This window comes from Palaemon carinicauda, chromosome 8 (genome assembly GCF_036898095.1).
Source record: "Palaemon carinicauda isolate YSFRI2023 chromosome 8, ASM3689809v2, whole genome shotgun sequence".
NCBI lineage: Eukaryota > Metazoa > Arthropoda > Malacostraca > Decapoda > Palaemonidae > Palaemon > Palaemon carinicauda.
In genome coordinates this window covers 124,525,851-124,548,548 of record NC_090732.1, presented here as the reverse complement: position 1 = coordinate 124,548,548, position 22,698 = coordinate 124,525,851, and the positions used below count along the sequence as shown (strand labels likewise).

At 39.2% G+C, this 22,698-nt stretch overlaps 1 protein-coding gene across 5 annotated transcripts in view; it reads left to right on the top strand.

Moving 5' to 3' along the window:
- Window positions 1-22,698, top strand: part of Rbcn-3B (WD repeat-containing protein Rbcn-3B) — a 307,575-nt gene that overhangs the window by 90,857 nt on the left and 194,020 nt on the right. For all 5 annotated transcript variants that reach the window (XM_068378881.1, XM_068378884.1, XM_068378883.1 and 2 more), the window contains 6 exons: window positions 175-319; window positions 7,043-7,216; window positions 10,328-10,548; window positions 10,672-10,867; window positions 15,404-15,594; window positions 15,786-15,942. In XM_068378881.1, coding sequence (XP_068234982.1) covers window positions 175-319; window positions 7,043-7,216; window positions 10,328-10,548; window positions 10,672-10,867; window positions 15,404-15,594; window positions 15,786-15,942 — 1,084 coding nt within the window. The remainder of the gene's footprint in view (window positions 1-174; window positions 320-7,042; window positions 7,217-10,327; window positions 10,549-10,671; window positions 10,868-15,403; window positions 15,595-15,785; window positions 15,943-22,698) is intronic.

Sequence of the window (22,698 nt, the reverse complement as noted above, 5' to 3'; positions counted from 1 at the left end):
AAAGTCCATGGAGACCACAGACCACCTCCCCCAAAATAAGTTTTTTCTTTGTCTAAACTCATTTTTTTTTGGGGGGGGGGTTCAGTGATTTATTTTTTACTTTGCTTAAGATGTTTAGAGTTATTGAACCTAATATAGTACCCAGTTAAACTAACATCTAATTTTTTGTTTAAGGTTATGTTGTGGCGATTAGCTGACGTTTCAGATAGTCAGTTGTTGCAGATTCAACAGGTGCAACCCTTTAAAGCACTTATCTTTACACCAACATTAAATCAATCCATGATGAAAGCTTGGGCAGCTATGACGCCCCCTCCAATAGGTTTGTTATTACTCATATATTTCTTTAGATTTTTATCTGTGCTAGTAAAATGGTTCTGAAAAAATTATACTTAATATAATTAATATTGAAGTAAGCTAAGTGATGGAAAAATTATATTGGTAACCAGTGCCATAGTAAAATGTGCCAAATTTACTAGTTTTATTGATATTTACGTTGATAATTTATTTTGGTTAATATGTTTTAAGAATTCATTGATATATCTCTACAGTATCTCTATAGTCTTTTAACACACATCATATTGATAAATTATGTTCCTTGAATCGTGATAATTTAATCTGTAGTATCACATACTGTATGTTACTATACCTTTTTGAGTAATTTCAGTAGGCATTGGTCTGATCTTCTAGATTTGCTTTGCTTTCTTGATAATTTTAAAAGTTATAGAGTGTGTTATACTTTCTCATATGCTGTGCAAGTGAACCATCAATTTTTCATTACCTTTAGTTCCAGGCTTACTAGATTAGAGATTGAATACTGGTAATTACATGTAAATTAAATGGCTAGTATCTGTGAAGCACTGGATTTTCGACTTTAAGATAAAAACCAGGTTATTTGTAATGCGCTCACTGTTCTACGAGATGGTTCTCCAATGTTCTACAGTCTGCTCTTCCTGATGGAGAAGTTGCTCTGGGGACTGAAAACTAGCAATCGACTTCTTGTCACTAAACAAGTTTTTCATCAAACTTTGTTCAACATAGAGACAGTAATTTCTGTAGTGTCTGCCATTAGAGAGGAAGACTTCATGCCTTTGGTTGATCTGAAGGACACATATTTCTAAATATATATCCTTCAGTCATACAGAAAGTACCTCTGCTTCATCCTCAAGGAATTAATACATCAGTTCAAAGTTCTGTACTTTGGACTGTCTACGTCTCCCCAAATGTTCACACAGAGGTTCACTCTGGTCTCAGCTTGGGCTCACTTAAACAAGATACATCTGTTGGAATATCTGATCATGCCTCTTCCGAGAGGAAGTTTTTGCAGTTTGGAGACCTACAGAAAGATCTTCAGTAATTGATTGGTACTTCAGTGCCCATCAGGGATCGAAACCCTTGTTGTAGTTGCCCTGCTCGGTTCTTGTGAACCTGTTTTTGGAGTGGATAGATGATCAGATCTGTGGATCTGCAAATTCTATCTTTTCTGACCAGTCAGTCAAGATCTTGTTTCTCTCACTCTTTAGGCAGTGGAGGTTCTATACACTGGAGAAAGCCACGTCTGCAGGTAAACCCGTCAATATGTGCTGGAGTCGACTGGCATGGAGGCTTCGGCCTTGGCCTCTCTCCAGGCTGTGTCCTGGCTCAACCAGTGGTAGGGTGCAGTAATGTACCATACTTTGCAAAGTCAATGAGTTTATGAACTCTGGAGGTTTTGGATAAGTACAAGAGCATTGTGCTATCTGGGGGAAGTTGCTTACCTTCCTGTTTCACCAGACAGCAAACCTGTGGGCTAACTGGGTTTTGAAGAGGCAGGATGTTGTAGTCCCGCTTTTCAAAGTAGGTTAGCCCCTAAGTGACCTCAGTGTTAAGGAACTCGTCTGTGTGGGGTGCCATGTCTGTCATGCCAGAGTGTCTTGTGCAGGTGCCAGTGAAGTCTTAGGGGACTGCTTCACAGGACTCCCTAATCCACTGTGCTGATGCCTTCAAGGGTCCCTGCTCTTCAAAGGGAACAGCAGCTAAACCCTCTGGTTTGGCTAAGCAGGTTTAGGATCGAAGAAGGGCCTTGCTCCCACTTTGAGACCTCATTCCACAATGCCTGCTATCTCTTCTTGAAAAGAGCTTGGGTGTACTCCGCCTCTTCGACACCTCCACCCCCTCCTTTCAGGAACAGTGGAGGTAGAGGAAAACACTGAGATTGGTGTTCCTCCTCTCCCGCTGCCAAGAATATGGGGTTGTTTGTCTCTCTACTGGGCAATGTGGCCCGAGATACATGGGGCTGAGTCTTGGGTAGTGAGTATTCATCTGGACAGCTGCTTGCTTCCCTTTCTGGACCCATGGCCTCCCCTATCTCCTGTTCTAATGGAGTTCCCGATGAAGCACCCAAAATTAACAGAAGTCCTGGCTTTGTGGGCAAAGGTGGAAGCGATTTTGGGGAAGAATGTGCTGGAAGTCATTTGAAAGGGATCTCCGGGCTTTTACAGTCAACTCTTTCCAGTAGTAAAGGCGACGGTTGCTGGAGACTTGTCATTAACTTCTCTCATCTGAACAAGTTTTTGGGTCAAAGTTCAAGTTTGTGCATCAAAATTCAGGATGAAAACTGTGGTCTTTGCTGTCATCCATCAGAGAGGGAGACCTAAAAATTTTGGATGTGTACTTTCACGTGTCTGCTCATCAGACCTCTTGAAAGTACCTCTGCCTCTCCTTCTACCAGTTCAAGACTCCTTGCTTCGGACTATGTATGGCTCATCAGTTGTTCACTCAGGTGTTCACTATGGTAGTTGGTTGAGGCCATTCGTGAGGGATATGTCTCCTGATGTATCTCAACAATTGGTAGATCCTGGCCTCTTCAGAGAGGCAGTTGCTTAAGAATTGAGATCGAATTCTTGCATTTTGCCACAATCTGGGGTTTGTGGTAAACTTGGAGATATTGAATCTTGTACCTAAGCAGCGGTTGAAGTACCTGGTAATGCTGATAGACTTGACAGCAGCGAGAGTTTTTCCCACAGACGATCTCGTCAATAAACTCAGGGAGGTTGTGAGACCCTTTCTGTCCAAGACAGTTGTTCCAGCTCAGCTTTGGCAAAGTTTTTTTCAGCCGTCTGTCCCCGTTAGAGAAGCTTGTTCCACATGGGCAACTCCACCAGAGATTGCCTCAGTGTTATCTAAAGGATTACTGGGTAGCCAACAGAGATCCCGCGTTCATACCTGTGCTGATGTCGCAGGAAGTCTAGGATGATCTGGCGTGGTGGCTCAATGAGATCAACCTTATCATAGGAATCCCACTCAACTTCTCACCTCCGGATTTGAATCTTTTCATGGACGCATTGAAGGAGCGGTGGGGAGCACACCTGGATGACCTGGTAGCCTCAAGGGTTTGGCCTTAGGAGGAGAGGGATCTGCACATCAACATCCTCAAGATGTAAGCAGCTTTCAGAGGTTTCCAAACATTCCAAGAATGTTTGGGGAGGCATTTGGTAGTGATGATGAGCGACAGCACCACTGTAATGGCTTACGCACAAGAAGCATGGATGCACGGTCTCTCGTCCACTCTGCAAGTTGAGGAAGTGGATACACATCTGTGTGGCATTTCACACCATAGTGTTGTCAGCAGTGTACATTCCAGACATAAGGAATGTACTAAGACACACTCAGCTATCAGGGACAGGTTGTAGGAGTAAAATGTTCCTTACATCCTCAAGTGGGGGAAAGGCTTCTTGCCCCATGGGGCTCTCTAGGAATTACTCTGTTTGCCACACAGTTGAAGAGGAATTTCCCTGTCTTCTGCTTCCCATTCTGGAACCATGGGCTGTGTTCGAAGATGTCTTCCAACACTCCTCTGATCACCTGGACTTGTACGCCTTTCCCCTATTCAGGCTGATCTGGCCAGTAATTAACAGTGTGTTGATTGCACCAGGACGGGTTGAGACTGTCTAGCATCTCATCCAAGTGAATCACTGTACAGGAAATGTTTGGATATCTCTGTAGGTTCTCTACAAATGTCTACCCTGCTAAGTGAGCCATCTTCTGTGATTGGTGTCGTAGAAGGGATATTTCCCTGGTCTGAGCGACTTGAGCGCATCACAGATTTCCTCATTTTCTTTCTCCAAGAGTAGTGTCTCTTAGTCACAGCCATCAAAGGCTACCACTCCGCCCTGGGTATGGTCTACCAACTGAATGGCTTAGACCTCTGCTTACTGGGAGTTGTCTATGCTCATGAGGAGCTTCGAGCATTCTTGCCCCCCGAGTGGGATGTGACCTTTGATTCTTATTGATGTCCCCTTTTGGGTTAGGGTTTTTGTTTGCATGGCATGATACAATTCATCGTATGACCCAAGGCCTATCAGTTTATCATTCTTATGGTTGACAGATAAGGAGTGAGTGTCCTCATTTCCCTTCTCTACAGATCAAGCCTGGAATGCTCTCAGAGAAGTTACAGAACCTTCCAGTTTTTGTTCCAAGCGGACTTCCAACCCTCCAAGCAGAGAGTCTCCCTAATTAAAGGACGAGGGTTTGTATGTTGCATAGGAATGAATAACAAATTTTGAAAGTAATTTGTATTTTTTTTAGCCATCTAAACTTGAGTCCTTAGGAGCCAACTGGGAGGGGGCACAGGGTTTCTCATCCAGCACCCTCTCCAGTACCCTCTCCAGTTTGATAACTGCTTGCTATCCATTTCAGTGACCTATAAAAGCTCGTTCACAGGTCTGTCTATCTACCAAGGCACTTTCCCCAATTTTTGGGGATAGCCAACATAAAAAAAGAAAAAAAGGGGAACTATTCTTCTCTTAGCTCTTCCCAACCTGACGAGGGATTCAGCCAAGTTTGGCTGGTACCGCTAGGATTCCACAGCCCACCCTGCCTCATTATCCATCACAAATGAAGCATCATATGCTGAATCCCCTATTATTGCTACCTCAGCGGTCACCAAGGCGACCGGAGGAAGCAGCAAGGCCTATCGGAACTTTGTCACAATCACTCTACATTCATTTCTATTTCTAGCATGCTCTTTTGCCTCTCTCACCTCAATCCTCCTATCACCTAGAGCGTTCTTCACTCCATCCATCCACCCACCCAAACCTTGGCCTTCCTCTTGTACTTCTCCCATCAACTCTTGTATTCATCACATTCTTCATTGGATGGCCATTTTCCATTCTCTACATGGCCAAACCATCTCAACACATTCATATCCCCCGTAGCTGCTAATTCATTTCTTACACCCATTATCACCCTTACTGCTTTGTTCCTAACCCTATATAATTGAGATGCACCAGCCATACTCCTCAGACTCTTCATCTCGAAGACATTCAATTTCTGCCTCTCCGTCACTTTCATTCCCCACAACTCCGATCCATGCATCACAATTGGTAATACTGTATCACTTTCTCATACAGAACTCGCTTTACATTCATTCCTAACCCTCTATTTTTTCCCACTCCCTTCATTGCCGAAGTAATCTCCCTAATGAAAGGAATTGGGTTTGTATGGGTTGGAAAAATACAAATTACTTTTAAAATTTGGTATATTCTATTTTTGACATCCTTTTTACAGTAGGATTTGAATAAAATGCTTTTGTAACGGTCCAATTTTCATGGATAGATGCAGTAATAGTAAAAGAAATGTATATGAATAGAAAAAATTTATTCCATTTCCAAGAGAAGAATCCAACTGCTGTTTGGTCAAAGATTGCATCACTTTTATTACTGTCAGCAGCATTGTGAGAACAAACAGTTTCAATGAAAATCCTTTTCTTTCTGGAAATATTACTATGCACATCGTGCTCTTGCCATGTGATGCTAAATTGTTCAAGATTATATCAGAAGACTTGTGTGGCAATGTCTATTAGCTCTGCCCATGTACTGGTATATAAACTTAGGGGAAAGAGATAGGAACGAGATAGGAAGGGACACTATTTGGTTTCAGATGAGGCATATACCCTCCAGACATCAAACACCTATTCTCCAAAATTTTGTCATATCAGTGATGAAGAGAAGCAGCTATCCCTTCTGTTATATTCTCAAGCCTAAAGTCACCATGTCAGCAACATTTCAGTGACTGAAGATATCTCTCTAACTTGCTGCTATAAAACTTTTACCTACTCTTAAAACTTTTCCTTTCGGTTCCAGTTGGTTCCGGGTTTATTTTGGCCTAGCAGCTACACTTTTGGTGCTGAGCAGTTGTGTCTACTTTCCTATGCCTATACAGTCTGGTTGGTATGAGAAAAGTTTTGTTCCTCTACAGATATTCATGTAAGGAAAACTTTGACTCCTGCAGCTACGCTTGTGGTGTGGTGCAGCTGCTTGTATCAGAGGCACACACTGTGTACTCCTAGGGGCTAGTGCCTTGTGCGAAGAACCCCTGCCCTGATGTATAATCCAGGCAATTTGAACGAACGAACTCTACATTCAAGTGTATTTTTGTCCTAGTTTCCAGGAAATTTCCCTTATTTATCAATACCTTGTATTAATTTTGTTCTGAGAGGAAAAATTTCATTAATTGAATATCTTTTGTAATTGATGTTAAAAAGACAGTACTGTAATACAAGGAAATCTGAATAACAATATACCGTATACTTGGTCTTGTGCGTATGTGCATTTTGCCAATCTGGCTGTGATGAACTTAATACATACTTTATATATGGTACTCAGCTAATTTTCAATGTAGCTTTTATTGTTGTAGCCCATTTTAATTTTTTATCATTAAGCCTTCTCAATGTTCAAACCTATTGTATTTGCAATTAATGAGTAATACTAGGTATGTTTGAGATGGTTATTTATTTAATGTTTATTTAAGGGAAAAGTCTGATAGAATGGCAGTTTTAACTATCCTTCATAATAAAATTCCAAAAATTCCCAATATAAAAAAGTTTGTAGGTTTTGTAATTTCAGTTAGTTTCTATGATTATGCCAAGATTAAAGTAGCCCCTTAACCTGATTATGGAAAATCATTGGTTTGCCTTTATTGAATTTGATAATGTATAGTGTAATATTGGGAAGTACATCTAACATTTGAAATACTAATGATCATTTTTTTATTTATGCTTTTACAGGTGTACTAGATCAATTGGAAGGAGAAAAGCACCCTCCAAGAATTACAGCCAGTTTATTCTTACCGCTTCAAGGCCGGTTAGCATGTGGCCGTGATGATGGATCAATCATTCTTGTACCTGCCACAGAAACTATTATGCTACATCTATTACATGGCAAACACCATCATTACCACAGTAAGTCAGTGATTATGCAACAGTTTGGACTTTACTGCTTTGCTTTAGAATTTAATTGTTGAATTTGTGTATGCTCTATAATAAACTCTTCATGTACATTAGCCCATGAATCATAGACTTATTCTTGCATTAAACAAGGAAAGAAAATCGTCTGCTGGTTGAATGCTAAATTTCGGAATAAAAGAGTATCTAAAGCATTATAGCCGTTTTGGACTTCTGATTTTCTATATCTATGTTAAGGTCAATGAGAACCTGTCATCCCATAACATCCTGTTACCTACTGCTCAACGGACACACTCATTGGATTATCCTGCTCTGTTCACTCTATTGTTTCCTTGATGCTGACTGATACCGTAACTGTCTAATTTGGTTACTGTGCCCACTGGTTGTCTCCATCTATTCAACCAAGACTACACTATGCTTACTAGTCCATTCTCACTTCCATGTCAGAGGTACCAATGTTAGGATCTAGCATTTGCTCAGCTACAGGAATACATCTTTACTTTGATTTCTGGCACCTTCTGTCAACCATTACTCTTTATTTGTATGCATTTTAGCTCTGCTGGTTTTCTTGCTGCACATGATATTGTTTTGCTTGCAATCTTGTCCTGTTTTGCTTACCACTTGATGACTAATAATCACTCCAGGGATGTCATCTTCTACTGCTCATATGCTTGTTTGCTAGGTGTTGCTTTGACTGATTAGCTCCAGATGGATCAACAACAAGACTCAGAGAAGACTTGACTTACTTCAGTGATCTATGCTAAGTTCTGTGGCTGCTAATGAATTGTAGTAAGTTGAACTTGGTACCCTATTGAAGGACAATATTTCTGGGAATGAAGACTGGCACATCAACAGCATTTGCTTTTCCTTCAGGAAAGTCTCAAAACTGCTTATAGTGATTCAAGAATTTCATCTACCTTCCAGTCCACCAGCCAAACATTGGCAGTCTATTGGTTCACCTGTCTATCAGAGAGGCGATACATCATGTGCTGAACTGTATTGCACAATGTATATACAGTACAGCACTCTATTACATGGTAGAGGACACTATTTCCATAAACCTTCGAATGATAGCTTATTAGTGCTTCTTAAGTGTCCACTTTGTCCATGAAAATTAAAGTAATGATAAAATATCAAAATGAAAATTATGGTAAATTATTTCCTCTCTTACATCCATCTACTGTACTCTCTATATGAGACTAATATTCCACTAATAACCTGCTAAGTCCTGATAGGTAAATGGAGGGCAGCTGGACTTGTGGGAGCATCAACATTGAGCGTAATTCAAATTAATTTTGTCGTACCATTTGTGTGCCAGTCTCTCCTGATAAAATTTTTGTTCTACATAGTGTTTTATTAAGGTATATGGTTAATAAAAAAATACGTATTTACGTTAAAACATTACTCTTGTATGTTTTCTGTTTGTAAAATACCAGAATAATGTCTTTCTCTATTCAAATCTTCTATCATCTTTTGCAAGTCCTCCCATGATTCACTAAATAGAATTATATCACCTGCACATCTTAAGTTCTTAAGGTATTTCCCATTAGTTTTAATTCATGCATTTTCCAAATCTAAATTTTTAAAAACATCTAGGCATAGTGTGTATAATTTAGGAGATCTTTGCATTGACAATGTCTCCTTAACTATGTACAACTCATTTAAAATTCTAGGTGTGATTCTTGATTGCAAATTTACTTTTGAGGGTAACGTTTGGTTTGTTTCTTCTTCAATTCCACAAAGAATTGGTTTATTGAGAATGTCTTTTAAGATTTGTGATCAATCTATCCATAGGAAATCTTTTAAGTAATTAATTTTAACTTGTTTTGAGTGTTGTTTTCATCTGATCTTCAGCTGCTGACTCATCCTAATTTGTTGGTTAGAAAACTGATCTGGATATTAATTTTTGGCACCATCGTTCAATTAGTTTTTATGCATGTTGCACAAGATTTTTTATAATTGAGATCATCCATAGCATTTAGAATTTCCCAGACATTATCATCCTTTACGTACCACTAGTTATGCAGTTAATTCTAACGGTCTTGTCTTATTCATCATAAGGCACAATAATACTCAGTAACATCAAGTTTTGTATCATATTTACACAGTTTTTATTCAATACACCCTGGTACTGTAAATTTTACAACTGAAAAAACCTAATATATTAACATAGATAATAGTTTATGATAGGCAAACAAATAAAGTTTACTGCATTTACTTTGTATCTTGAAAAAATTGACTTTTTAGCTGGGAACAAAGATTACTTTAGGAAGTATGGTAGTACTGTATATTTCTGCTTACAGTCTAAGACTTTCTTTAGAGAAGATAAGGTTGAAGATTAGGGCAAATTTTAATGAATTTATGTCATATCTGTAGTATAAGATGACTGCTAAATTACAAGTCCATCAAGTGTATAAGTTACCTTTTGCAGCAGCAGGTATGTTACAAAGAATCAGGTGTGGAAAGATGATGTTATTTACAAATGCCATTTTACTTAACTGTTTCCTTAGAAATCCAAAATAAACTGAATAAAAAAGGCAATTCTGTATAATGGGAAATTCAAAATAAACGAGATAACAAAGCATATTCTATACAGTATAAGGATTTTCATACACATGTTTTCTGAAATGGAAACCATTATTTTATTTTAAGTTTTATCACCAATGACAGAGAATGAACCAATTCATTTATATATCCAAGTGATAACTAATGATACTACTATAATAGCTTTTAGTGAACTGTATAAAAACTGTTCATCCTACAACATGTTGGTAGTTCTGGAATATTTATTGTAAGGTGTTTTGAATAAGTTTGGGAATTATATCAAGAATACTTATTAGCAGCGCATTTTATAATGTGAATCTTTTCGTGTCAGTGGCTATATTGCATGGAGGCCGAGGTTAGCTTACCAATAAACATAAATTAGAACTCAAGGTTTGTTTTGTAGAATGGTAGTATAAAGGAAACCTCAATTTTTAGAGGTGAATTTAGGATTTAAAGGTCTTCTAATACATGGAAATATACGGTAATCAAAACAGAGTTTTTATGTAGATATTTTGTATTATCAACGAAGATTTAATTTAATCAGCCATTTTTATTTTATTGCAGATTGGGCTCAACCAATGGTATTGCGTGGTCATCAAGGCCGTGTCAATTGTCTTCTGTATCCTCATGGTGAAAGTCCACGTTATGACATGTCTCACTTGGTTTCTGGTGGTATTGATTTTTCTATCAATGTTTGGGACATGTACACTGGTAATTTGGTTCATCGATTTGTTGTTCAAGCTGGACAAATATTGCAACTGTTAGTGCCGCCACCAACTTGTACGGTAGGTCTTTTATTTGTAGTATTTTTCAATAATAATGATAACTTAAAAAATCTTGGTCATGAAATTGCATTACATTTTAGATTCTTTATGTAACATTTGAATATTGAAATTTTTTTTTTGCAGCCTCGCATTCAGAACTGCATTTGTAGTGTATCAGAAGATCACAGTGTTGCATTACTTAGCATTAAGGAAAGGAAACTTGTTTTGCTAGCCTCCAAACACTTATATCCAGTGAGCACAGTCAAGTGGAGACCAGAACATGACTTTCTTATAGTTGCAACACAAGATGGATCTGTTTATGTCTGGCAAATGGAAACAGGTAAGACTAGATTCATAATTTTATTTTTATGGGTTTAAATAAGAAAATATTTCATATTCTCCAGTAAGCAAAGGAAATTCCCTTTTTCCTAACTGCTATTGCCTTTTTATATATTTGTTAAATAGTTTTAGCATAACACTGCTTAAAATTTTGTCACATGCCAGGTATAGGAATTTTTTATGCTGCAAACTTATTTTCTTTGCTTTTGTTAGATAGCACAGCACTTTCATGCAAGTCGTCAAGGTAAATAACTAGAGAAGTGCCTTGAAGCTCTGAAATTTTGTGATTATCGTGGTTTGAATCTACTGTAGGCTACATCATTTTGTAGCAATCACTAAATTAAGTACCCTTTCATTTATATATTTTTTACAGTAATACCCTGGTTTACATAAATTTAGCATACATCATTTCTAAATTTATGTCAGTCATCCTTAATTATTAGATGTAAAAATAAAATCCCTGTTACACCAAATTACATGACCTCACTTTGGTTTCAACATCGAAGCATTGAAATAAAAAGAGAAAGAAAAATCTTTTTATACATACATACATACATACATATACCAAGGTACTTCCCCCAATTTTGGGGGGTAGCCGACATCAACAATGGAACAAAAAAAAAAAAAAAAAAATAAATAAAAATAAAAAAAAAAAAAATAATAAAAGGGGACCTCTCCTCTCTACGTTCCTCCCAGCCTGACAAGGGACTCAACCGAGTTCAGCTGGTACTGCTAGGGTACGTACATTCATTATGAATATATTAGTGGTACTGTACTGTATGCATAGTAAAAACAGAAAATATTACAATTAACCCATAAGTATGAAGGAGAACATATGCCACATCTGACAGGTTTGATTTGATTCTCAAAGGTGCAATACAGTACAGGTTTTAGGGCTAAACTTTATCCCGACCAGAGTGTGGTTGACTCTGTTACGTTGTAAAGTCGAGCATATTTTTGTGGTTGTTAACAATACAATGTGCTTAAGGCCTATTTTATGACTTGAAGAAATTTAAAAGGTTTGACTAAAATATTGTTTTTGAAATCAAAGCAACTATTATGATAGAAAAAAATTAACAATTGCACAGCACTGAGCTACTAACAGCTTTTCCATTGTTTTAGCTGTAAGAAGGTCTATGCTTGTATACATGCATTAGTTCTTTACAACTTTTTTCAGTGTTGTAGGTATGCGGTGAACCAGTAATCCTTTGATATCTTGGCAATTGTTGCATATTTTAGCAATGTCTCCCCAGGAAGTTAAAGTGAGTGATTCTAAGCCATGTGATTAAAATGCAAGAAAAATTGGACGTGGTAAAAATGTATGAAAGGGGTGACGAGGTGATAAGAATTGTGTGTGCTGTTGAGCTGTTGTCCACCATTATTCATGATACAGACTGCATTGTCCAATCTTCTTCTTCTTCTTTGTCTGCATCTTTTACCAGAAGAAGATGAAGATTGGACAATGCCGTCTTTATCATGGATAATGGTGGACAACAGCTCAACAGCACACAATTTTTATCACCTCTTCACCCCATTCATGTCTTTTTACCATGTCCAATTTGTCTTGCATTTTAATCACATGACTTAGAATCACTCACTGTAACTTCCTGGGGAGACATTGCTAAAATATGCAACAATTGCCAAGATATCAAAGAATTACTAGTTCAACGGGTACCTACAACACCGAAAAATGTTGCAAAGAAATAAAAATTGTTTGGTGTTGAGTTGTTGTCCACCATTATTCATGATAAAGACTGCATTGTTCAATACGTGACTGTAAAGGGTCTGTCATTGAAAACTTATGCTATTAATGTGAAGAGAGGCGTAATTTGCAATGAAATGGATATATGCATGAACAAATTCCTACAAGCCAATTGCTTATTCAGCAGAAGACCAATTCATTGTTTGAGAACTTGCATCAAAAACATCTAAGTGAAAAGAACACTCCATTTATCGTGACTCACGGCTAGTTTAGTTTGTCCAGGAAACATATTACTTTATGCAATCTTAAAATCGAACAAGAAACTGCTCCTTTGATACTGTTGCTACCAGAGAATTTCCCGACACTTTAAAAAACATTAACAAGGAACATCAAATTCCGCCAGAACTCATCTTCAGTGTTGATGAGATGGGATTATTCTGTAAAAGAATGTCCCATTGCCCATTTATTTCAAAGGAAGAGGAAATTGTGCCAGAGTACAAGGTAGCCAAAGGTAGACCAACTTTATTGTTAGTGGGGAAGTGTTACTGGAAATTTTAGAATAAAGCCTTTGTTAGTCTACCATGCCCTTAAAATCCAGGCCTTATAGAACATCTTGGAAGTCCACACTTCCCTTGATTTGGATGACTAATCTGAAGCCATGGGTCACCATAGCCATTTTTGAAGTGTTTTAATGGGCATTTTATACCATCAGTAAAGGAGTACTGTACTATATTGCAGTGTCAAAAAACATACTTTCATGGATACGTTGATATTAGTCAATGCCCCTTGACATCCCACACACCTCAAGGTCATGGAGCTGAATGTAAAAGGTGTTTCCTAGCCACCCAACACCACCCATCTTATAAAACCCAGGGACCAAGACATTATAGTGATATCCAAGTGCTACTATGTATGTCATACTTTACACTAGGCAGTTGATGCTTCTTCAGGAGAGGATGCGATAGACATTCAGGAGTTTCGTGAGGCATTTAATATACAGTATATCAAGCAGTGTTAAACACAAGTATTTCTAGGACCAAAGATTTAAAGGTTTAAAGGTTGCTCATGAATGGCAGAGACAAGGAACTGTTACATTGCCCTAGCAATCAGGACAGTGCCCTAGAGACTGACCATATATTATATGATCAGTGCCCAAGCCTCCTCTCCACCCAAGCTCGGACCAGGGAAGGCCAGGCAGTGGCTGTTGATGATTCAGAAGATAGACATATAGGCTCCCCAAACCCTCCAACCTTAGCTCTAAAGGATGGTAAGGTTGCAGACACTAATGGCACTAACGAGTCTGAGCAGGACTCGAACCCCCGTCTGGAAAACAGGAGACAGAGACATTACCAGTCATGCATGACTTTAAAGGCTTTGAATAGCCAGTCAAGAATGTTTTGACAAATTTGGTAGTGCTGAGTAACAAACTAGAGTTAGAGTTGGAAGAGGAAGATATTGAACAGGCTTTCCAGGTTAGTTGTTGGAAGTTTGACTTTGTATCCATTTGGGCCACCAGGTCTACAGTGGTCACTTTTTATTTTTCACTTCAAAAATTTGGTTTGGGAGCTGTTCTTTAGCCATAATTATCCCATGACCAAGCCTTAGTAGCTAATATTGGGTGAGCATGACTTCTATTCTTGTACATCTCATTTGTTCCAAATATTTGTTTATGGAATCTGACCTCTCCAGGTGATGCACATTATTTGTAGCAAATAGGAAATGTGAAAATGGTTCTGTTACTTGAGATTGTATCTATAGAGTCTAGGCCTTTGCACCATAGGGAAGAGTCAGGATATATACTGCTTTATATACTTAGATTTTAGTAGCCATTCTCAAGTGTTATTTCTGAAAAATCTTGATCCTCAGCTTGACAACAGCATGTGAAGCCCTTTTTATTTTTTAAAAGCACATATTCAATCTTAGTAATTGATAAAAGAGTGCTACCAAGATATTTGAAAAAAGGGCACAACCTCTAGATGTGCATCCTCAACAGCAATGAGAGGGACATTCTGATTTGGTCTAGTTGGTTTTACCATGACTTTTGTTTGTCTTGTATTTGTCTGTAAGGAAAGTACCTGAGATATTGAAAATAAGGTATCAAAGATGTCAACACTTTCAAACATGCTGTTGTATTCCATTTTACAAAACCTTTGAATGAACAGTCAGGCCTTACTAGTTGAGAGTTTACTATTCGTGATTTGAAGTAGATAAAACTTTGTATTCCTGCAACATCTTCAGCTTTGAAAATATCTGGAAGTTCATGTACAATTTTTCTTATTGTTGAATGGCATTTTCTATTACTTAGTTTTGCTTGGACATTTGTTGCTCTCCACTGATGTTAGCAACTTTTAAATCTTATCATTATTTGTGTTATGCACTTTGTTTCATTGATAAAGGCTAGCTTAAACTTTGTAATAGTTTCAGATTTTAAGTTACCAAGTTGTAAATAAAGTTTAGTGTAATACGTATGCTCCATTTAGTTATTGCAGCACAAAATAAACATTAAAGTTGGGTAGCAGTGCTGAAAATATTTGACCTTACAGAAAAAAGTTCAAGGTTACTTGCAGCTAGGTAACATATACTGTATTAGGTTTTGCAATTATTTTGCTGAAAAAAAAGTTTGAAATATATTTTGCTTGACCTTGTACATGTCCATTTTTATATGCAGTTTAGGATGACTAAAGAAATTAAGTGGACCAGTTATCAGATTCTGTCTTACAGTATGAGTATTAGAACTGGGTATGTAGGGAAATAGTTCACAATTAATGTTTTTTATGTGGTATTTATAACTTTCACTGTACAGTATTGTTTAATGTAATGCTGTGTTTCTAACAGGTCATCTAGATCGTGTTTTACAAGGTGTAACAGCTGAAGAAGTTTTAGGTGCTTGCGATGAGCATTTAGCATCTACAGGAGCTGGTGGTAGTGGAAGTGGTGGCTCTGATGTAGGCCTTGCTAATCCTGCCGTCCATTTATTTCGTGGACTTAGACATCGGAACTTGGCAGCCATTAGACATGCAGCTCAAGTAAGAAACTGTTTTAGGATTTTATACTGTACGGTAATGTATTTATTGCCTATTAGAGATAGTTTTTTTTCAGTATGGTGGACGAGAAATAGTAGAATATAATAGATTTTTTTTCATGTAATATTGAATATATCCTAGATTTAAGTTCTTAAGGATTTGCAGTATTATTGAAAGTCTTATTCTGTCTACAGAGAGGTATCCAACAAGTGCTAGGTGAACAGAATAATCATCAAGACATTCATGATAGTTCCAAAATGCGCACTTGTCCGTTGATGATACAAGGATTACGCACAAATAAGCAAGATGCTAACTCTCACGTCCTTTTCTTTGACATCGAAGCTCTAATTGGTGGGTATCTTGGTCCATTTGATATTAGCAATTAATTTATTATGTTTTGTTACTATGTAAGCGTGTATTTATTTAGGTAAATTCACAATAGTTAATGTTTTACTTTCATAATAATTTCTAAGTCCTTTAACAGTATGATTGTCATCAGAGACTGTGCATGAATAGGATTTTTAATTTTAAATATTAAACTTAGCCGGTGAATATATAAATAGCTGACGTCTCCGACGGTCGACAGATTCCAAAAACTCGCGAGCGATCGCCATGAAGGCTGCCGGTTGTGCCCACCAGCACCGACTATCGGCCAGATACCGCATATACTTCTCAACCAAACCAGTTCTTCTCTGTCGGTGTTAAAGACAACACTGGTTCCGCTCGCGCTTGACCTCGAGTTTTCTACCGATTGGTGAAGTACTTGGTTTTGGTTTTATTGCTTTCGCCGTGTTGGATTATTCAATACTATCTTCAAAAGAAATGCTTTTGAAAGGAGAGGAAAAGTTTTTGCCCTTGCTTTTTTAATCTCGCTCTGGTTTTTCCATAGAGAAAAGATGGCCGACCCTGCCCTCAGTGTATGGAAGTGTGTTAAAGGCTTTTAGTAATTATTTTATCACTTTATAAATTATTGTTGATATTTATAGATTTACCTCTATATATTTTATATCTCACCCGCCTTTATTAGGCCTCTTCGATTAGCTTTCCATTTATACTAAACACCGAGATAAATTTTAAGTTTTTGTTTATATGCGGCCTTTACCTATTCTTTGTAGGCGGTCCTGACTTGGAAAACGAAGTTAAACAACGTTGAGCCCATTCAACTTTTATTTTTGTTTAGATAAAACAGTTGCTCTGTAAGAGTGATGAGATGAATAGTTTTAGAGAATATTTTAAGAAATTTATTCTTTGAATTGTCTTCGTGCTGTTTTTCAAAGATGAACTAACGTTTGGTTTATTTATGCTGCGCAGTTTGCGCTCTATCGTTACGATAGAGAAAGAGAGAATCACGGTTTCACTTTGCAGAAAGAGTAAATCGATTTTGACGTTTTGTTCATTCTTCTTTCAAACTGAAGTTTTTTAGATACTAATTTAAAGGAACATGTTAATTTTCAATTTCTTAGTCCTTTCAGTTTTTTCCTTTAGTCAAATAACCTGTTATTGACGAAGAGTGAGTGAGCCATTCTCTTGTGAGTGACAAGAGAGAGAGAGAGAGAGAGAGAGAGAGAGAGAGAGAGAAAGAGGGAACGATCCGATCTTTATTCTCGTCCCAAGTCTCTGTACAAGGAGTTTGGGAGCGAGTAACGTTGTTCTCGATTCAGATTTTTACTCTCGTCCCAAGTCTCTCTACGGGGAGAGAGGATAAAACGTTTTAGTTTTTATTCTCATCCCAAGGCACTGTACGGTGAGAGATTGAAAACGTAGTCCTTAGTGAACTAGTTTTTAGTCTCATCCCCAGTCACTGATCTTTTTAACTTTATATATTTCCGTTTTATTCGATATATATGTATATGTTTATTGATTTTTGCATGTGTGTTTCATTTTGTACTAATGTGCTTACATTATACGACTCATTTCGCATTTCTAACCTTTTGATTTAAGGGAGAATTGCGTGCTTCAGGTAGAAATCAGCTTTATCACGTCTAATGTGAAATTATTAAAAAATGCGATATCAGTGAAGAAAGTTCAAGAAACATGTTCTGTGTTGCGGAGGGTTCGTTTGTTCGTGCTTGTCGCTTGCCTAGTCCGAGACCTCTTTCAGGCTCCCCTGCACCAGGGAGAAGGAATGTCGTAGGACCTAAGGGAGTGAGGGGTGTAAACCAACGAACAGACGTTCCCTCAAAGGTATCAGATGTTGCTCGTCAAGCACGTCCTTGCCATAAGACAGGAGAGACGAAGTTTCTCCTTGTCTTCCGATGATTCGTCTCTTTAAAAGCCTGGGCGTAAGGTTTCGAGACGGTTGAAACGTTTATTAGTTCCTATCAGAACAAGTTCAACGTCCTAGCTGTAGTCATCATGAGAGTCCCGTTCATAGCGATGACGTTCATGTACAGACGTTTCGGCCACAGACTCGACGTGACGTTGAGTGGTAGACACCGTAGACACAACGTGACGTCGATGCTATATCGTGACTACGGTGAATGACACTCGACGTCACGTTGTGTACGTCGAGTGTCATTCACCGTAGTCATGATATAGCATCGATCAGCAGTCACTGCTGTTACTACGTGACGTTTGAACGTCAGCCACCGCAGTCACAGGTTAATCCGAAGTTAAGTGTTTTGCAAGATATGCTGTTAAAGCTTTCTTCTTTAATAGAAGCTTACGATCCTGTTCCTGTGCGAAAGGATCCCTTGCTTTTTGTACGTCACGGTTTTGGGATACGTGATTCGGGTCTTCAACCTTCTAAACAAGCTTTGTTACGCCACGCTGACGTTATCCCTAGTGACAGCTTTGCTGTTAAACGAGATGCGTAGCATAAATCTCGAAGTAACTTTGATCGCTTTAAACGTCAGCCACCGCAGTCACAGCATGACGTTGAGCTGCAGACACCGCAGACACGACGTGACGTTGAGCGGTAGACACCGTAGACATGACGTGACGTCGAGTGTCAGTCATCGTAGTCACGATATAGCATCGAACAGCAGTCACCTCTGTACAGCAGTTACCGCTGTTACTACGGGACGTTTGAACGTCAGTTACTTCTGTCACGATGTGTAGTAGAATAACATTCTCTGCAGTCACAACGTGACATCGACCCTCCAACTTTAACTTCTGTTCATAAACAAGTTGATGTAGCCTGTCAGGCTTTTTCTTCACGTCATTCTGAATATAAATCTCCTTCTCGCAAGACTTTAGATTTATCAGATGATGTGCCTTCTGAAGAAGTTGATGACCCCCTTTCAACTAATGTACCTTTGGGGAGTCATTCAGAAGAGGAGTATCCTAGGGTGGTCCAACAATCCCTTGTTTTATAATTATGAATTTCTTTAGTGAAATTTTGTCCTACTCGTTTTGTAACGGCTGCTCCGCCGTCTGAGTTTACTCTTGGCATGACTTTCTTCGACTCCTACATTTACGAAGTCAGTTCTCTCTTGTTCTTCCAAGAGAGCCATGCTCTTACTGGGAGACTGGTTGGAATCCAGGAGAAGTTTAGGAAAGTCTGCTTTTGCTTTTCCTCCTTCTTAATTAGCTTCTCGCTCGAGCGTCTGGTGTGACACATGAGAAGTTCTCGGCTTGGGAGTACCTGCCTCTGCCCAGGGAGACTTCTTAAGCCTAATGGACTCTCCTCGTCGTCTAGCCATGAGACGCTCCAAGATTTTATGGTCTGCTTCAGAGCTAGACCATCTCCTGTAAGGAGTTTTTTCGAGCGTTTGAAGTATTTATTTGTTGGATTGGTCCCTGGGAGCCTTAAGTAAGAAGGTCTCTCCAGCTGTCAATGTATTGCTGTACAATTATGTCATGCATGAACAAGGCTATCAGGGATGGCTCCAATGATCTGGCAGCCACGTTCACTGCAGGAGTACTTAAGATGTAAGTGCGCTCAATGTGTTCATTGTCAGGACAAAGTTCACGATGAAGACTACCAAATCTGTCTTGGCAGCAGTAAGGGAAGGCGACTGGATGGTCTCTCTCGACCTTCAGGATGCATACTTCCACATCCCGATTCATCCAAACTTTCAAAAACATCTGAGGTTTGTGGACGGGAAAGTAATGCACCAATTTCGAGCACTGTGCTTCGGCCTCATTCCTGCTCCTCTTGTTTTTACAAGGCTCTTGCAAAATGTAGCAAGCTTTCTACATTTTTTGAGGATTCAGAGCCTCCCTTTATTTTGACGACTGGCTAATCAGGGCGTCGTCATTAAATCGCTGTCTGGAGAGCCTCTAATGGACATTAGACCTAACCAAGGAGCTAGGTCTCATAGTGAACGTAGAGAAGTCGTAACTTACAGTACTCCATCTCAGACTATTCTTTATTTGGGAATGGAGATACAGTGTCAAATTTTTCAGGCCTTTTCGTCTCCCACAAGAATGGAACAAGCTCTGTTAAAAGTCTGTCACTTGCAAGAGAAAAACAGTTGCTCTGTAAGAGTTTGAACGAGCCTCGTGGGAACTCTTTCATCGCTGGAGTAGTTTATCTCTCTGGGGAGACTCAACCTTTGCCCTCTCCAATGTCACCTAAACCATTGGAACAAGGAGAAGGGCTTAGAGAGTATCTCTTTCCCAATCTCCAACTCAGTCTAGACATGTCTGACTTGGTGGGACAGCATCAGACTTCGAGGAGGTCTTTCTGTTGCGATCAAGAACCCAAACCATGTGTTGTATTCAGATGCATCGGATTTGGGTTAGGGAGCTCCACTGGACAGTCTGGAATGCTCGGGTCTTTGGTCCACGGATCAGAAGGAACTCCATTTAAGGCAAGTAACATCTCTCTTTTGACGAGATTTGTGCAAGGAGAAATGAATGTCTTGGGGGACTGCCTCAGCAGAAGAGGTCAAGTCATCTCCATGGAGTGGACGTTGCACAAGACTGTGTGCGAGAAGCTATGGATGTCATGGGGTCAACCCACCATAGATCTTTTTGCGACTTCACTGACAAAGAGGCTCTCGACTTACTGCTTTATAGTTCCAGATCCAGAGGCAGCCCACATAGACGCTTTCCTGCTGGACTGGTCTCACCTGGACATTTATGCCTTTCCACCTTTCAAGATCCTAAACAAGGTGCTGCAGAAGTTCACCTCTTACGAAGGGACCAGGTTGACGTTGGTTGCTCCCCTCTGGCCCGCGAGAGAGTGGTTCACAGAGGTACTTCTATGGCTGGTAGACGTTCCAAGAAGTCTGCCATTGCTGATGGATCTCTTGCGACAGCCTCACGTAAAGAGATTTCATCAAAGCCTCCCCACGCTTCGTCTAACTGCCTTCAGACTATCGAAAGACTCTCTTGAGCTCGAGGGTTTTCGAAGGAGGCAGCTAGAGCGATCGCGAGGGCTAGAAGATCCTCTACCATCAGGATCTATCAGTCGAAATGGGAGGTATTTAGAGACTGGTGCAAGTCCTCCTCTATTTCCTCTTCCAGTGCCTCTGTAGCGCAGATTGCGGATTTTCTGCTTTATCTGAGAAACGGTCGCTCCCTCTCTGCATCCACCATTAAAGGCTACAGAAGCATGTTAGCCTCTGTTTTCAGGCATAGGGGTTTGGATCTTTCTAATAACAAAGATCTCCAAGACCTGCTTAAGTCTTTCGAGACTTCCAAGGAGCGTCATATTTCGACTCCTGCTTGGAACTTGGACGTGGTCCTACAGTTCCTTATGTCAGACAGGTTTGAACCATTAAATTCAGCCTCCCTGAAGGATCTTACCCTCAAGACACTTTTTTTTGGTGAGCTTGGCTTCGGCTAAAAGGGTTAGTGAGATACATGCTTTTAGCAAGAACATCGGCTTCTCCACTAATAAAGCAGTATGTGCTCTTCAACTTGGTTTTTTGGCCAAGAATGAACTTCCGTCTCGTCCTTGGCCTAAATCATTTGAAATCCCCAGTCTTTCTGAGATTGTGGGGAATGAAGTTGAATGAGTGCTGTGCCCCGTTAGAGCTCTTAAATTTTATTTATCCAGAACTAAACCGCTACGAGGTTGTTCAGAGGCTTTATGGTGCTCCGTTAAAAAGCCCTCTTTGCCCATGTCTAAGAATGCGTGGTCTTATTTTATTAGACTTTTGATTCGGGAGGCACACACTCATTTAAGTGAGAAGGATCATAATTTACTTAAAGTCAAGGCTTATGAAGTTAGAGCGATAGCAACTTCAGTAGCGTTTAAGCAAAATAGATCCATTAAAAGTATTATGGACGCGACCTTTTGGAGAAGCAAGTCGGTATTCGCTTCATATTACTTGAAAGATGTCCAGACTCTTTATGAGGACTGCTACACCCTGGGACCATTCGTAGCAGTGAGTGCAGTAGTGAGTGAAGGCTCTACCACTACATTCCCTTAATCCCAATATCCTTTTAATATACTCTTGAAATTTTTAATCTTATTTTGGGTTGTACGGGAGACTAAGAAGTATTTCGCAATCTTTTTGATTTGGCGGGTGGTCAAAATATTGTTTCTTGAGAGCGCCTAGATTAAGGGTATTGATGAGGTCCTGTTATAGGGGTGTTCACCCTGGATATAGCAGTTCCTGGGAGTCTTTCAGCATCCTAAGATGATCGCTGGGCTTCGTGAGGATAGCGGACTAATGAGGCAGAGTAATTATCAGAGTCAGCTTCCTTACCAGGTACCTATACTTAAGTTTGTTTTTTGAATAGTTGTCAAAAACTCTTGAGCATATACGCCTTTATTGTTTTAATACTGGTCTCTACCCACCACCATGGGTGTGAATCGGCTATTTATATATTCACCGGCTAAGTTTAATATTTAAAAATGATATTTTCATTATAAAATAAATTTTTGAATATACTTACCCGGTGAATATATAATATTAAAGGCCCTCCCTTCCTCCCCGATAGAGACCCTACAGACTGAGAAGAACTGGTTTGGTTGAGAAGTATATGCGGTATCTGGCCAATAGTTGGCGCTGGTGGGCACACCCGGCAGCCTTCATGGCGATTGCTCGCGAGTTTTTGGAATCTGTCGACCGTCGGAGACGTCAGCTATTTATATATTCACCGGGTAAGTATATTCAAAAATTTATTTTATAATGAAAATATCATTTTTATTTTCCCAGTGATTTTGATGAAAATTTCAAGAAAAAGAGTAGTGAAAGGATAGCTTGA